General features: G+C 40.3%; 1 protein-coding gene across 22 annotated transcripts in view; it reads left to right on the top strand.

Annotated features, from left to right (window-relative positions):
• kif1aa (kinesin family member 1Aa) overlaps nt 1-16,076 on the top strand; it is a 374,456-nt gene that overhangs the window by 285,036 nt on the left and 73,344 nt on the right. For all 22 annotated transcript variants that reach the window (XM_087993839.1, XM_087993838.1, XM_087993837.1 and 19 more), the window contains 3 exons: nt 6,812-6,930; nt 7,764-7,849; nt 10,690-10,825. In XM_087993839.1, the coding sequence (XP_087849965.1) occupies nt 6,812-6,930; nt 7,764-7,849; nt 10,690-10,825 (341 nt within the window). The remainder of the gene's footprint in view (nt 1-6,811; nt 6,931-7,763; nt 7,850-10,689; nt 10,826-16,076) is intronic.

Here is a 16,076-nt window from a genome sequence, read left to right as displayed (position 1 = left end):
GGTGGGAGCCAAAATTTTCTATTTCAGCATGTTTCGAGAGACACAACACTGCCAGAGTTAGAAACGAGCAGTTCTAAAATAACACACATCTAAATTCCTGGTTGTGATAATCACCTTAAAGTGGCCACATGTGAGGTAAACAATTAGCCCCAAGTCCCAATGTTTGTTTTCCGTCAACTGCTTGTGAAGGGCACCCAAGATAATGAATTCAACTCTTGGAATGGTGTTGGTTGAATGAATTGGAGATGATTGTTGTTTGGACTTCTAAACAGGTCAACAGGGAGTGGCACAACAAAGGTCTCACATACTCATAATTTTCAGTAGCTGTTCCAGTGCCTGTTGAACTTCCATGCAGAAGGTCAGCTGTTTCTCAAAGTAAGTGAGGTTGGGGGGCCACTTTGGAAGATTTGAGGAAGAGTTCTGGATTTCTCCAGGTCTGCTCCCTGTTATTCTTTCCATCTTTCCATTATTCAAAGTATTTAACATACCTCCACCACCTCCCCCCTCCCCCCCTCCCACATACTTTGCAATTTTATTTGTTTTTATTCATTTTGTAGAATCTGGATCTAGATAGACTCAGCTTGTAAAATGCTTGACAAGTGAGCCAATGTCTATAAAAGCAAAATATTGCAGATGCTGGAAATCTAACATGAAACCCAAAAGTGCTAGAGAATCTCAGCAGACCTGGCAGCATCTGCAAGGAGAGAGAAACAGAGTTCACGTTTCAAGTCTAGTATAATTCTTTGTCAGAATATGATCAAAGCTATATCCTTCTTTAGACTTGGGACTGCACTCTCCTCCATGGTGCCAACCTGAAAATGAGCTGGATGACTGAAAAGAAATTACGGAAAATTCCTGGGGTGACACTGACTGACGTCACCCACCAGTCTCTGAGTTAAATGGTTGCCCATTTTCCATCCACTGCAGGTTCATGTCAGCAAAGGATGGGTTCCTTTGGAATCCACCTGCTTACTATTCTGTTATGGCAAGAATAAGTGAAGGATGCTGATAGTGACCTTCTCACTTTGCAATTTTACCTCCGTTTATCAAATATAAACACATTTTCTTCAATCAGTATTCACTACTGATTTACACTTTTTCTAGGTCACAGTGAAAATCCCACCTTCCATCTGTGATGGAGGAGCTGGTTTCTCATAAGTTGTAATTTGGAAAATTGAAGGAAAAGTCAAGGTAATAATGAAGTGTGAATGATAACTGGAGTGTGGCAGGTTGGGGCAGAGCAAACACAATAGTACATCAAAAAATGAGATCAGAAATGGTTAAAAGACAAAATTAAAGGTACTTTATCCAGTAACTTGCAGCATTTGTAATATGATGGATGAATTGAGAGCACAAATAGAAATAAATGAATATGATATACGCTTTACAGAGACATGGTTGTACAATGACCATATTTGGACAGGAATATTCAAGGGTAGTTGGCATTTCAGACGGTCAGGAAGAAAGCAAGTGGAGAAGGAGCAGTTCCCTTTATCAAGGATTACATCAGTGCACCAGTGAGAAATTATCTTGGTTTGGAGGATCAAAATATAGAATCAGTTTCCTCCAAATCAGCAAGTCCTACATCTTTGCTAATGCAGCATCATGATGTCATATCTTCTGCAATAACCTTTTCTGTAGCACATTGTTAAATGTCCTTTGGAAAACTAAATATGAATATTCTTTTGCTCTGGATCTGTTACATCCTCAAAGAAATATAATACATCTGTCAAATGTGATTTACTTTTCACAAATCCATGTTGACTGCCCGATCAAAAATAGTAATGGAAAGTATTTACTACAAAGAATTGTTCATAGATTCCCCCCTGAATATCACTATATCTTAGGACAGCATATAAATAGTAGGGATTGTAAGAAAAATACTGCAATAATCGTGGGAGATTTTACCATTAATTTAGATTGCATGGATCATAATGACAAAGGTGCCCTGGTGATTGAGTTCATTATCTGTATTCAGAACAGTTTCTCAGACCAATATATCAGGTTCTCTTATGTCTGGAAATGTATAATGAGACAGGATTAATAAGGTACCTCATAGCAAAGCACTTCTTGGTGAAAGTGATCATAGTATGACAGAATTTTGCAGTCAGTTTAGAGATAAGAAATTTGGGTCTGAACCTCACATCAAACCTAAGTTTGAAAAGGTTACAAGAAGAAGAATGTGGCTAAAATAAAAATGGGAAAATAGGTTAGAAGGTAAAACGGTAGAGAAGCATTGACAGACATTTAAGAAGATATGTCATAACTCTCAACAAAACTTCTCCATTGAAGAAGAAAGACTCAATAGGAAGAATGCACTGCCCTGACTAATTGAGGATGTTAAGGATGGTATCGAATTGGAAGAGACAACATACAGTGCTGCAAAGGATAGCTGCAACATTTTAAAAATCATCCAAGTTTGACTTGAAAGGCAGAAATTGAGTATCAAAAAACTAGCAAACAATATAAAAACAGACTGTAAAAGCTTCTACAGAAAGATAAAAGGGAAAAGAGTAGTGTCAATGATCCATTGTCCCTTAGTGGAGTGAGGCTGGGAATTAATAATGTGAAAAAAGGAAAAGGCAGAGACTGAAGAAATACATTGTATCTATCCTCAATGTGGAAGATACCAAATAATCACATACATAATAGAAAAGTTGTGGACGTAAGGTAAAGAGCAACTTAAAACAGTCATGATCACTCGAGAAAAAAGTACCAGGGAGGTTAATGAAACTAAAGTCTGCTAAGTCTCCTGAACCTAATGGTCTGTATCATAGGCTCGTAAAGTGACTTTCTTATTTCCAATATTCTTATTGGGATGCAGGCAATGCTGGTAGGCCTACATTTATTGCCCATTCCTAGTTGCCCTTGAGGTGGTGAGCTGCCTCCTTGAACTGCTATAGACCACATGCTGTAGGTGGACCCACCATGTCCTTATGGACTTGCTGCAAGGATATTGGATGAATTTGTTGCAATTTTCTAAAATTCACTAGATTCTGAAAACAATCCCTTCAAATTGGAGAGCTGGAAATATAACACTACAATTCAAGAAGGAATTGGAAAGCAGAGCATTAAAGGGCATTTGGTTTAAAGTTTGTCACTGGAAAAATGCTAAAATTAAGGAGGTAGTAACTAGGTACTTGGAAAATCATAATGCAATCAGGCAATCAACATGGATTTGTGAAAAGAAAATCACATTTGACAGATTTGGAGATATCGGTGTTGGACTGGGGTGTACAAAGTTAAAAATCACACAACACCAGGTTATAGTCCAACAGGTTTAATTGGAAGCACACTAGCTTTCAGAGTGACACTCCTTCATCAGGTGGTAGTGACATTTGACAGATGTATTTTGTTCTTAGAGGATGTAACAAGTGAGTTGGATACAGAGGAAAGGTAGATTTGTATTTAGTCTTCCAAAAGACATTTAACAATGTGTTACAGAAAAGGCTATTGCTGAAGATATGAGATCATGATGCTACATTAGCAAAGATGTAGGACTTGCTAACTTGCAGGAAACTGAGAGGATAAATGTGTCGTTTTCCAGATAAACAATCTGTAACAAGTAGAGTACCAAAGGGATCACCCCTAAGGCCTCAATTATTTACAATCTATATTAATGACTTGGATGAAGAGACCGACCATTTGATAGGCAATTTTGTTGATGATACAACAGCAAATGGGAAAGTAAATTGCGAGGAAGATGCAAAGAGTCTGTAAGGGGCTATAGGTAAGTACAATGAGTGGTCAAAAGTTTGGCATCTGGGTATTATGTGAGAAATGTGAGGTTGTAGGAAAAAAATAACAGCACAATATTATTTATGAGACTGCAGAATGTAATGGTCCAGTTATCTTGGTGTATTTGACCATGAATCACAGAACATTAGTACACAGGTACACCATGTAATTGAGTAGCCAATAGAATGTTAACCTTTGTTACAAGGTACTGTATGGGAAATTAGTGAATCTATAAAGAGAATACTGTATGTAGATTTGTCTCCCTATCGAAGAAAGGATATGTATTTGAGGTAGTTCAGAGAGAGTTCATTCAGCTCATTCCTAGGATTAGGGATTATCTTTCCAGGGAAGTTCGAACATGTTCGGCTACACTTACTAGAGTTTAGAAAGAAAAGAGTGATTTTATTTAAACATATAATGTTAAGGCGCCTTAGTAGGGTAGATAGTGGGAGGTTGTTTCTCTCATTGGGGAATCTAGAACTGGGAGTAGTTTCAAAATAAGGGTTCTCCAATTTAAGATTAATTCATGGAAAAATTTAATCTCTCAGAGAAATTTCTTGCCCAGGGAGAAATGGAGGCTGGGTTATTGAATTTACTCCAGCAAGAGTTAGAATGCATTTGGATTGACAAGGGATACAATTGTTATGGTTTGGGGCAGGCATGAAGGTGGATTAGGGTTGTCATCAGATAAACTTTGATCTTATTGAATAATGGATTAGACTCAACAGGCCAAATGGCTAACTCTTGCTCTTATTTCTTATGATCTTATAACCCATGATCTAGGATCTGGTAAAGGTGTAAGATGGAATTGGAGGCTATCCTAGTGGAATTCACTTCTAAGAGTGGATTACCATTCCCAGGATTGATTTATTTCCACCTCTCCTTTGAGAAGTCGGCAACCAGGACAAACCCACTCAACTGCTGACTTTGACTGTTCATCCCACTGCTTGAATGAGAATCAAGCATCCTTCGTCATGTGTCAGCCAGAGTTCAGTTCTTTGAAGCATTCCAGCTTCACAAAAGACCTGAAATCCAGGCTACCACTGCAGTGCTAAGTGAGTTCTGTACTGTCCACCTTTCTAATGAAATACTAAGTCAACTCTGCCTACCTTTAACTGGACATAAACAATCCAAGGCACTGTTTTGAACAGGATATCTATTTTGACCTCAACCAAATTCACCACGAAAGCAAATCCAGTATCTCATTGCTGTTTGTGGTATATTCTATATCACAACAGTCAATTCACTTCAAACATAATTCACTGTAAGGCACTTTAAGACAAACTGAGCCATATAATGCAAAGTTTTTACTTTGTTTTTGACTAGATGCATAAAGTGCTGACTGAGTTGCAATCTATAGTTAGCTTTCCTATGTCTGTGGTTATCACATCCTGTGTACTGGTTTCCTTGTTGAGATGTGGCACTGACCCTTTTGAAGTCCTTATGGATATTCATTAGTTACCCACAAGTTATTGTGTTTGCAAAAACCTTCCAACCCATATCATCTTCACTAAAATGGTGCATATCAGGCAAAAGAGTAAAGAGAAGTTGAGAGAGGATTTTGAAGCTTTTTGAGAGGCTGAGAACAACAAAAATTGACACAAATGTTTCAAATTAATTTAAGTGCCCCCCCCAGCACTGAATATGCAAGTTCCAAAACTAATATTGTTGCTGTTACAAGAGCAGTTTTGATAGACCTCATTTTATTAATAATCTGTAACCAAGTTGGGTGATACACCCTCCACTGGTCTCCATTGATGCGTCATCTTGACTGGCAGGATGGAGCTCAGCAGAGGGTGAATTGATAAAAAATGCTGTATGAAGAAAGAGCTAGGTTCTGGTGATTCTTTGTTGGCCTGTTATTAACCTTTCCAGCAACAATCCTAGGATTCTTATCACAAGATATGATCCCTTTTATCTGAAACACTACGCCAATAATTATCTTTGACTATCTGATGTGGGAATCTTAAATGGATCCAGTCACAGTATAGCCTCACCAATCAGTACTTTGTGTTGTGAGACTCCAGAGAACTGAAGCAGTCAGAGCACATTGTCCCGATTCACATTCACATTTCTGGCCTCACCTTCATCCCATTTCAATGACCATCAATTTGCCACCAGGCATCCTTCAACGGGCTTGACAAGTTCCGAGTCTCCCAGGAATACCTGTACACAATGGTCTAGTGGGAGCATAGTTTGAAATGGAAGGAAGATTCCTCAGTCTGCAGCCTAATTCCAGATAGTGGGACGATGTTATTGAACATAATAGTCAAGTCTGTAATCTGACCATAAAACGGTGAAACTGGCCAGTCTAACTCAAACAACAGAGATACTAGGGCTGTAATACAATCTGCCTGTAATTCCAGAAGCAAATGAGCTTGACGTAAAATCATTAGGTGTAGGAACAGAAGTAGGCCATTCAATCTCTCAAGGCAGCTCTGCCATCCAATGAGATCAAGGCTGATCTGCTAATCCTCAACTCCACTTTCCTGCCTTTTCTTATACTGATTAAAAATCTGTCTTTTTTAGCCTTGAAAATATTTAACCAACCAACCTCAACAACCCTCTGTGGTAAAGAATTCCTTAGACTCTCAAACTCTGAGAGACAAAATTCCTTCTCATCTCTGTCTTAAATGTGCAACCCCTGAGATTGTGCCCTTTGGTCCTAGACTCTCCCACAAGGAGCATTGGAAAAATGTGTTTGCCTAATTAAGCTTATTTTTCTGTAGTTGATTTATTTAGCGATAACAACCAGTGAAATGGAGAAAAACTGAAACCAGCACCACATAAATGCTTGCTTAAAAACAGTGAGAAATGCCAAGATCAAACCCAAATCTTTGTTCATTCCAATTTTCCAAGCATCCTGTCTCTCATTATGCCACTGGAAGGGTCACTGCTGTTAAAAAAACTCTTGGCTTACCCCATTCCAGCTGCAAGCCAAATAAATAATGTCATGTTTTTTAATACACCCAACTGTGAAGTCCCTGAGCCAATGAGGAAGGCTAGAACCACCTATGGCAGGAATGTGGTGTTGATGGATTGGCTGATAGGTCTTGTGTTCTTTATTTTCCAGGGCATTCGTTTATCTCAGTAATTTACTGTATCCTGTGCCATTGGTACATCGTGTGGCAATAGTCAGTGAGAAGGGAGAAGTCAAAGGATTTCTACGTGTGGCTGTTCAGGCCATTTCTGGTAAGTGAAAACATATGTACAAACATACTGTTTAATGTCAGAAACTGTCCTTTCAGTCTCTGGGACTGACTCGAACAGTGGGTCAGACACTGTCCTTTCACACTCGAGGACTGACTGGGTCAGTGGGTCAGACACTGTCCTTTCACACTCTGGGACTGGCTGGGACAGTGGGTCAGATACTGTCCTTTCACACTCTGGGACTGGCTGGGACAGTGGGTCAGACACTGTCCTTTCACACTTTGGGACTGACTGGGGCAGTGGGTCAGACACTGTCCTTTCACACTCTGGGACTGACTGGGACAGTGGATCAGACACTGACCTTTCACACTCTGGGACTGTCTGGGACAGTGGGTCAGACACTGTCCTTTCACACACTGGGACTGGCTGGGTCAGTGGGTCAGACACTGTCCTTTCACACTCTGGCACTGGCTGGGACAGTGGGTCAGATACTGTCCTTTCACACTCTGGGACTGGCTGGGACAGTGGGTCAGACACTGTCCTTTCACACTCTGGGACTGGCTGGGACAGTGGGTCAGACACTGTCCTTTCACATCCTGGGACTGACTGGGACCGTGGGTCAGACACTGTCTTTTATTTGATAAACAGAACAAATGAATACCACTTGCAGATGAATAATTCTGTGGTAGAATAAAGAGCAGGTGGGAGAAATAGGAAATTAATTGGATGGACCTTTCAACAAACTAGCACAGACACTGTGGGCTGACTGGTTCCCTTTTGTGGTCTGAGAACCTGTGTGGATTTTCTGTTACTGCAATAGTTATCTGTGTGTTTTATTTTATTGCATAATATTCTTTTGTTGTGTCTATTTGTAGCTGACGAGGAAGCTCCTGATTATGGTTCTGGTGTTCGACAATCAGGAACAGCCAAGATCTCCTTTGATGACCAGCATTTTGAGAAGGTATTGCTTGTAGCAGTGTTTGTCTTTCCCATTGCCATCCATTGAACCCTGTTCAAATGTGCTCACTAGAAAATAGAGGTGGAAGAAAAAGCAATCTACTAAAACTCTATATATCGACACATACTTGATTTGTGTTTCATATGCTGAGGGCATTTGGCTTGATGGGACTCTGGGAAGCAGAGCAAGGCTATAATATTGAAATGTATTTCATCTCTAATATGCTAAGATCTGTGTTCTAATGAGTTGTATAACTAAGGAACACTGAATGTTTTAACTTCAATAAAGGGGACAAGAGATCCATTGGCAAAAAGTGAATCAGCTGGAATGAAATGACAAGGAAATAGATTGAGGTAGCAATAAAAATAATGTTAATTGGAGTATGGCAAGAAGGACTGGTAATTGCGAACTCAAGAGTGTGCCTCAGATAGGGCCAGAATTTACAAAACAGTGAAAAAAAAATTAAAGGCTCTGTATCTGAATGTGTTTTCAATAAAACAGATGATTTTCAGCTCAGACTGAAATTCATATGCACGACCTGATAGCCAGTAAGAAACCCAAAGGTGGGTTCTGAATATCCAAGGGTACACGACATTCAGAATGACAGGAAGTCAGGGGAAGGTAATGGAGTAATTTGCTTTTTTAAAGAGGGCGTTTTAGTACTGTATTGAGAAATGACTGTTGTTCTAAAATTCAAGGCGTGGAATCAGTTTGGGTGGAACTAAAGTACAGTAAGGGGCAGAAACCTTTGGAGGGACTTGATTTAAATACCAAACAGCGGTGGTCATGTAAAAAGTAGAAATCGGGAAATTAAAGGTGCATGAAACAATGGTAAGACAGTAATCTTACTATATTTAGACCAGTTAATGGACCAATTAGCTCTTATGTTGTGAAGGATGAACTCTTAGAATACATGCAGACTGGTATTTTTGATCAGTGTATTTAGGAATAGGCCATTCGTATCTAGTCGAGACTGTGGTGCTGGAAAAATACAACCCATCAGGCAGTATCCGAGAAGCAGGAGAGTCATCCTGATGAAGGGCTTATGCCCGAAACATTGACTCTCCTGCTCCTCAGATGCTGCCTGACCAGCTGGGCTTTTCCAGCACCGCACTCTCAACTCTTATCTCCAGCATCTGCAGTCCTCAATTTCTCCCATTTGTATCTAGCATTGTACAATGATAAAGGTATAATTAATAATCTTGTAAACAAGCCTTAAGAAAGAGGGACCATTGTATGATAGAATTTTACATTAACTTTGATTGAGTGATGTAGTTTAATGAGAAGCTAATGTTTTAATTCCACAGAAAGCAGGCCACAAATACATGGGAGTGTTATGATCCCAGCTGATGTTATTATTGGACAAGTCAGATTCCCGATTGAAACCTGGTTCGATAGATCATATTTTGATTTATTTTGGTTTTACCAAAGAGATCTCTCACTTTAGTATAAGCGTATGGAATTCTGGAATTAAGGGTCTCATGATAGCCACAAAATCATTGTCAATTATTGGAAAAACCCATCTGGTTCACTGATATCCTTTAGAGACGGAAACTGCCATCCTTATTCACTCTGGCCTACATGTGACTCCAGACCCACAGCAAAGTTGAGACTCTGAACTACCTTCTGGGCAATGAGAGGTGGGCAATAAATGCTGGTCTCGACCCTATGATTGCATGTTTTCTTAAAATTGAGCGTTCACCAAATTATCTCCTGAGGAAGGATTGTCTGATGGGGAAAGATTAAGTAGACTGATCTATATTCTCCGGAATTTAGAAGTGTGAGATGTGATCTCATTCAAATGTACTTCAAACGTTTTCACCGAGAAGATGTGAGAAGGAGGTTGCCCAAGCTTGGAGCGGCAGTCTAGAATCTGAGACAGCCTCAGAATAAGAGGTTTCTCTTGAGATTTATTGATAGGGTGAGGAAGAATTTCTTCCCTCAGAGATTGATCAATCTTTGGAATTTCCTGGGAGACCAATGGAGGCTCAGTAATTGAGTATGTTTTTAGTCGCCACACTTCCAGAAAGATGTGGAAGCTTTGGAGAGAATGCAGAAAAGGTTCACCAGGATGTTGCCTGGTCTCAAGGGCATTGGCTACGGGGAAAGGTTAAAAAGACCAGGATTGTTTTCACTGGAAAGATGGTGGCTGAGAGCAAACCTGATAAAGGACTACAAATTAGGAGACGCATAGATAGGTGGATAGTCAGAAGCTTTTTCCTAGGTTTGAAGTTTCAAATACAAGGGGGCATAGGTTCAAGGGGAGAAGGGGGAAAGTTTAAGGGAGATGTTTGAGGAAAGTCTTTCATGCAGAGAGTGGGACGAGCTTGGAATGCACTGTCTGAAGAGGTGGTGGAAGCAGGCACATTGGTGACATTTAAGAGGCATCTGGATGGTTACATGAATAGGTAGATAATAGAGGGATACAGACTGAATAAGGAAAGAAGGTTTGTTAAAGTTTAGTTAGGGCATGATGATCGGCACAGGCTTGGAGGGCCGAAGAGCCTGTTCTTGTGCTGTACTTCCCTTTTATTCTTGTTCTTTTGTTTGTTCTTTAAGACTGTGTTTGATGGATTACTATGCACTAAAAACATCAAAGAATGGGGAATGATGCAGGAAAATGGCATAAAGGTAGACAATGAGCTGTGATGTCATTGAATAATGAAACAGACTAGAAAGACTGAATGGCCCAATCCTTCTCAAATTTCTGCTGTCCAGATGTTCTGTTGTAACAGTGTTCGTTAACTGGGATGCTAGGGATCACAAACTGGATCTACAAATAAGGATTTGAAAGAAGAAGACCTCTTTGTGTGTGAAGTTCACTCTGTGATCACTCTGTTCAGTTTCAGTCGGATTGTTGTACAGCTGGCATGTCTCGCTCTGGCACATCGCAGGAAGAGCTGCGGATTGTGGAAGGACAGGGCCAATCGAGTGATTCAGGTCCCTCGGCTGATGAGGTCAACAACAATACCTGCGCAGGTATGCACTGTCCCATCAAAACCGATGGCAACACATGTCTAACCCAGTTTGAATCAGAATTAACACGAATAACTGGAATAGAAAGTTCTGTGCTTCGGAGGTCAGGAGCTAATTGGAGAAGAAAACATTTGTTCAAGAATATTCAAACAATGTTACTGCTCGATCCCAGCAATTTGCACTGAGGTAATAAGTCAGTTAACATGGTGATACAGAATAAGCAATTATGTTATTGACTCAACCAAACCTCCTCAAAGTGTATTAGAAGGTAGCCAAGACCCTAACATTTTCTATTTTAAAGGTAAATGTAAGGTGTTTCATTCCAGTTGCAATTAGATTGGTCGAACTACTTGATATTATGCAAAACCTAATTTATTATACACTATACGTAAAACATACCAAAAAAAAAGAATTGGCCTAGATGTAATTCTAATGAAATGCTTAACAAAACAATAGATACAGTAAAACTTACTAATTAACTGTTCCAATATAGGAGCATCTGATAAAGCGCTCTTGGCAAAAGGCAAATTCAGAAAAATGGATTATCTCACATACAACTCCAGTAGCAGGAAAACATCAAGAGGAAACTCAGAGAGTGTCGCAGGGAGAGATGTACTGCAGCATCTAAACCCTTCTGAAACCCCAGTAACAACTGCTAAAAGCTAAGACTAAAAATCCTGGTTCTGAGCGAGCTTGACCCATCCATTCAGGCTACTTCTATTGTTCCAAATTTTAAATAAAAACCCAAGGCCTCACAAACTGCCTGCACTCGTAGTTCTGCACAGACTGCTCGTAACCTCTGCCTTAAAAGCTCTCTTTGAGGAAAAGGACAAAATACCGCATTCAAAGCTGTAGTATCATCACAATTGAAACATCCCTGGGATAGAAAAATCAGTGTTGTTTCCACGCTCCTTCTATCCCTCGAGAGTAAATTTGATTTTGGAGATAACATAAAACAGGACAATACAGATTTACCCAAATTTCAGTCAACTCAGTATAAATCAGGAGCTGACCCTGGGATTGTCTGACTCTCTTACCTCAAAGTTCTTCAAAAAAATTTCATCATCAATTAGTTCCTGATTTTTAAAACAAAGGTTTTAGAACTCTGATGACAAGATATGTTTTATTTTATTCAGTGAAGCAGTATGATCTGGTTTGTAGCACCTGAAAGGACAAGGGAAGCATATTCAGCAATAACTTACAGAAGTCAATTGGTTGTGAACTTGAAATCCAAAATCGTACCAATCTCGTTCAAACAACTAACTCTCATTTCCACCGAGAATCTTGAAGTTGTCAAATCTGGGAGGAGAGAGTCAAAATGTCAGGGGTAGGGCAGATGTTAGTGAGGACTCACAGAATCTGCTTTATCCTGTATAAATGGATGTTGCCATGGTTGGAGAGTTTGAGCTATAGGGAGAGGCTGGAGCTTAAAGAGGTTTATAAAATCATGAGGGGCATGGATAGGGTAAATAGACAAAGTCTTTTCCCTGAGGTTGGGGAGTCTGGAAATAGAGGGTAAAGGTTTAGAGTGAGAGGGGAAATATTTAAAAGGGACCTAATGGGCAACATTTTCACACAGAGAGTGGTGCTTATATGGAATAAGCTGCCAGAGGAAGTGATGGAGGTGGGTACAACCACAGCATTTAAAAGGCATCTGGATGGGTATATGAATAGGAAGGGTTTAGAGGGATCTGAGCCAAGTGCTGGCAAATGGGACTAGATTAATTTAGGATAGCTTGTTGGCATGGACAGGTCTGTTTCTGTGCTGTACATCTCTATGAGGTGTTGGAGGTGATTTCCTCAAATTCTGGGAGCAGCAATTACTGCATTATATGCTGTTGCATTGTTTTGGAACTTTGGAGGAAAAAATCAAAGCAACAACATTTTTAAAAGGGAGAGGAACAGACAAAGGCAGCACATGGTCTGTGCAGAGGAAAGAGAGAGAGTGGGAGAAAGAAACCCACACTGCTAATGGACACAGCAGTGAACCTGCGCAGTTACAGCCTTTGCTGTTGAATTCATGTATCGCTGGGACCTCAGAATGCATCTGGGAAAATTAACAAACAGTGAAATTCACATCTAATCTTGGAGGAACCTGTTTGGGAGAGGTCACAGCACAGAAACAGATAAGTGAATATTTTTAAGTGTGGCCTTATAGTATGTCTGCAGTAGTGAATAAAGTGGGTTCTTTCTTGATTATATGTTTTTTGAGATATGTCTCTTGATTAAACTTAAAATATAAGCCATAAGTATTATGCTAGCCTGGAGCAGTATTTTGTAGAGGAATAAGACAGTGCTATTTTCTGGGTCTGTAGCTTGAAGAAGCAAAAGTATCCTTTAGTAGAGTGATGTGCTCTTCTTGTCGGATGTGGGAGTTCAGGGAGAGTTTACGTGTTACTGAGGATTATATCTGCAATAAATGCCATTGGTTGTGAATCCTATCATATTGAATGGATCGGTTGGAGAGACAGTTAGAGGCAATGAGGAATTTACAAGAGCAAGGGGATCTGGTGGATGGCAGTTATTGGAAGGTAGAAAAGTTGCAGATATAGTCACATAGATGGGTTAACTTCAGGAAAGGTAAGAGAGGTACGCAGGTAGTGCAGGAGTCTTCTGTGTTTATTCCCATTTCAAACAAGTATGCTGTTTTGGAAAATGTAGGGAGTGATGGATTCTCAGGGGAATGTAGCACGAACAGCCAGATTTCTGGTATCAAGACTGGCTCTAATGCAATGAGGGGTACGTCGGGATTCAAGAGATCAATTGTGTTAGGGGACTCTCTAGTCTGAGGCACAGACAGACATTTCTGTAGCCAGCAGCAAAAAAAAACAGAATTGTGTGTTGCCTCCCTGGTTAAGGGTGTCTCAGAGAGGGTGCAGAATGTTCTCAAGGGGGAGAGGGACCAGTAGGAGGTCCACATTGTCCACATTGGAACCAATGATGTAGGAAAGGAAAAGGAATAGATTCTGAAGGGAGAAAAAGAGAGTTTGGAAGGAATTTAAAAAGGAAATCCTCAAGAGTAATAATATCTGGATTATGGATTACTCATGGTGCTGCAAGCTAGTGAGGTTAGGAATAGGAGGATAGAGCAGATGAATCCATGTCTGAGGAGCTGGTGTATGGGAGAAGGATTCACATTTTTGGATCATTGGAATCTCTTCTGGGGTAGAAGTGACCTGTACAAGAAGGACAGATTGCACCTTAATTGGAAAGGGACTAATATACTGGCAGGGAGATTTGCTAGAGCTGCTCGGGAGGGTTTAAACTATTAACTTGGGGAAGGGGTGGGACCCAGGGAGATAGTGAGGAAAGAGATAAATCTGAGACTGGTACAGTTGAGAACAGAAGTGATTCAAACAATCAGGGCAGGCAGGGACAAAGCAGAGAACAGCGTAAGACTAATCAATTAAACTGCATTTATTTCAATGCAAGGGGCCTAACAGGGAAGGCAGATGAACTCAGGGCATGGTTAGGAACGTGGGACTGGGATATCATAGCAATTACAGAAACATGGCTCAGGGATGGACAGGACTGGCAGCTTAATGTTCCAGGGTACAAATGCTACAGGAAGGATAGAAAGGGAGGCAAGAGAGAAGCGGGAGTGGCATTTTTGATAAGGGATAGCATTACAGATGTACTGAAGGATAATATTCCTGGAAATACATCCAGGGAAGTTATTTGGGTGGAACTGAGAAATAAGAAAGGGATGATCATCTTATTGGGATTGTATTATAGACCCCCCAATATTCAGACGGAAATTGAGAAACAATCTTGTAAGGAGATCTCAATTATCTGTAAGAATAATAGGGTGGTTATGGTAGGGGATTTTAACTTTCCAAACATCGACTGGGACTGCCATAGTGTTAAGGGTTTACATGGAGAGGAATTTGTTAAGTGTGTACTGGAAAATTTTCTGATTCAATATGTGGATGTACCTATTAGAGAAGATGCAAAACTTGACCAACTCTTGGGAAATAAGGCAGGGCAGGGACTGAGATGTCAGTGTGGGAGCACTTTGAGGCCAGTGACCATAATTCTATTTGTTTTAAAATAGTGATGGAAAAGGATAGATCAGATCTAAAAGTTTGAGTTCTAAATTGAAGGAAGGCCAATTTTGACGGTATTAGACAAGAACTTTCGAAAGCTGATTGGGGGCAGATGTTTGCAGGTAAAGGGAGGGCTGGAAAATGGGAAGCCTTCAGAAATGAGATAACGAGAATCCAGAGAAAGTATATTCCTGTCAGGGTGAAAGAAAAGGCTGATAGGTGTAGGGAATGCTGGATGGCTAAAGAAATTGAGAATTTGGTTAAGAAAAAGAAGGAAGCATATGTCAGCTATAAACAGGATAGATCAAATGAATTCTTAGAAGAGTATAAAGGCAGGAGGATTATACTTAAGAGGGAAATCAGGAGAGCAAAACGGGGACATGAGATAGCTTTGGCAAATAGAATTAAGGAGAATCCAAAAGGTTTATACAAATACATTAAGGACAAAAGGATAACTAGGGAGAGACTAGGGCTTCTCAAAGATCAGCAAGGCGGCCTTTGTGTAGAGCCGCAGGAGATGGGAGAGATACAAAACGAGTACTTTGTATCAGTGTTCACTGTGGAAAAGGACATGGAAAATATACACTATAGGGAAATAGATGGTGATATATTGAAAACTGTCCATATTACAGAGGAGGAAGTGCTGGATGTCTTGAAACACATAAAAGTGGTTAAATCCCCAGGACATGATCAGGTGTACCCTAGAACTCTGTAGGAAGCTAGAGAAGTGATTGCTGGGCCTTTTGCTGAGATATTTGTATAATCGATAGTCACAGGTGAGATGCCGGAAGACTGGAGGTTGGCTAACATAGTGCCACTGTTTAAAAAAGGTGGTAAGGACATGCCAGGGAACTATAGACCAGTGATCCTGACATCGGTGATGGACAAGTTGCTGGAGGGAATCCTGATGAACCAGATTTACATGTATTTGGAAAGGCAAGGACTGATTAGAGATAGTCAACATGGCTTTGTGCATGGGAAATCATGTCTCACAAACTTGATTGAGTTTTTGAAGAAGTAACAAAGAGGATTGATGAAGGTAGAACAGTGGACGTGATCTATATGGATTTCAGTAAGGCGTTCGACATGGTTTCCCATGGGAGACTCATTAGGAAGTTGAGATCTCATGGAATACAGGGAGAACTAGCCATTTGGATACAGAACTGGCTCAAAGTTAGAAGGCAGAAGTTGGTTGTGGTCGGGGGGGC

Source organism: Chiloscyllium plagiosum, unplaced genomic scaffold (genome assembly GCF_037043375.1).
Source record: "Chiloscyllium plagiosum isolate Xiang-an unplaced genomic scaffold, Cpla_swu_hap1 HiC_scaffold_13, whole genome shotgun sequence".
NCBI lineage: Eukaryota > Metazoa > Chordata > Chondrichthyes > Orectolobiformes > Hemiscylliidae > Chiloscyllium > Chiloscyllium plagiosum.
This window is presented reverse-complemented; position numbering and strand designations above follow the sequence as displayed.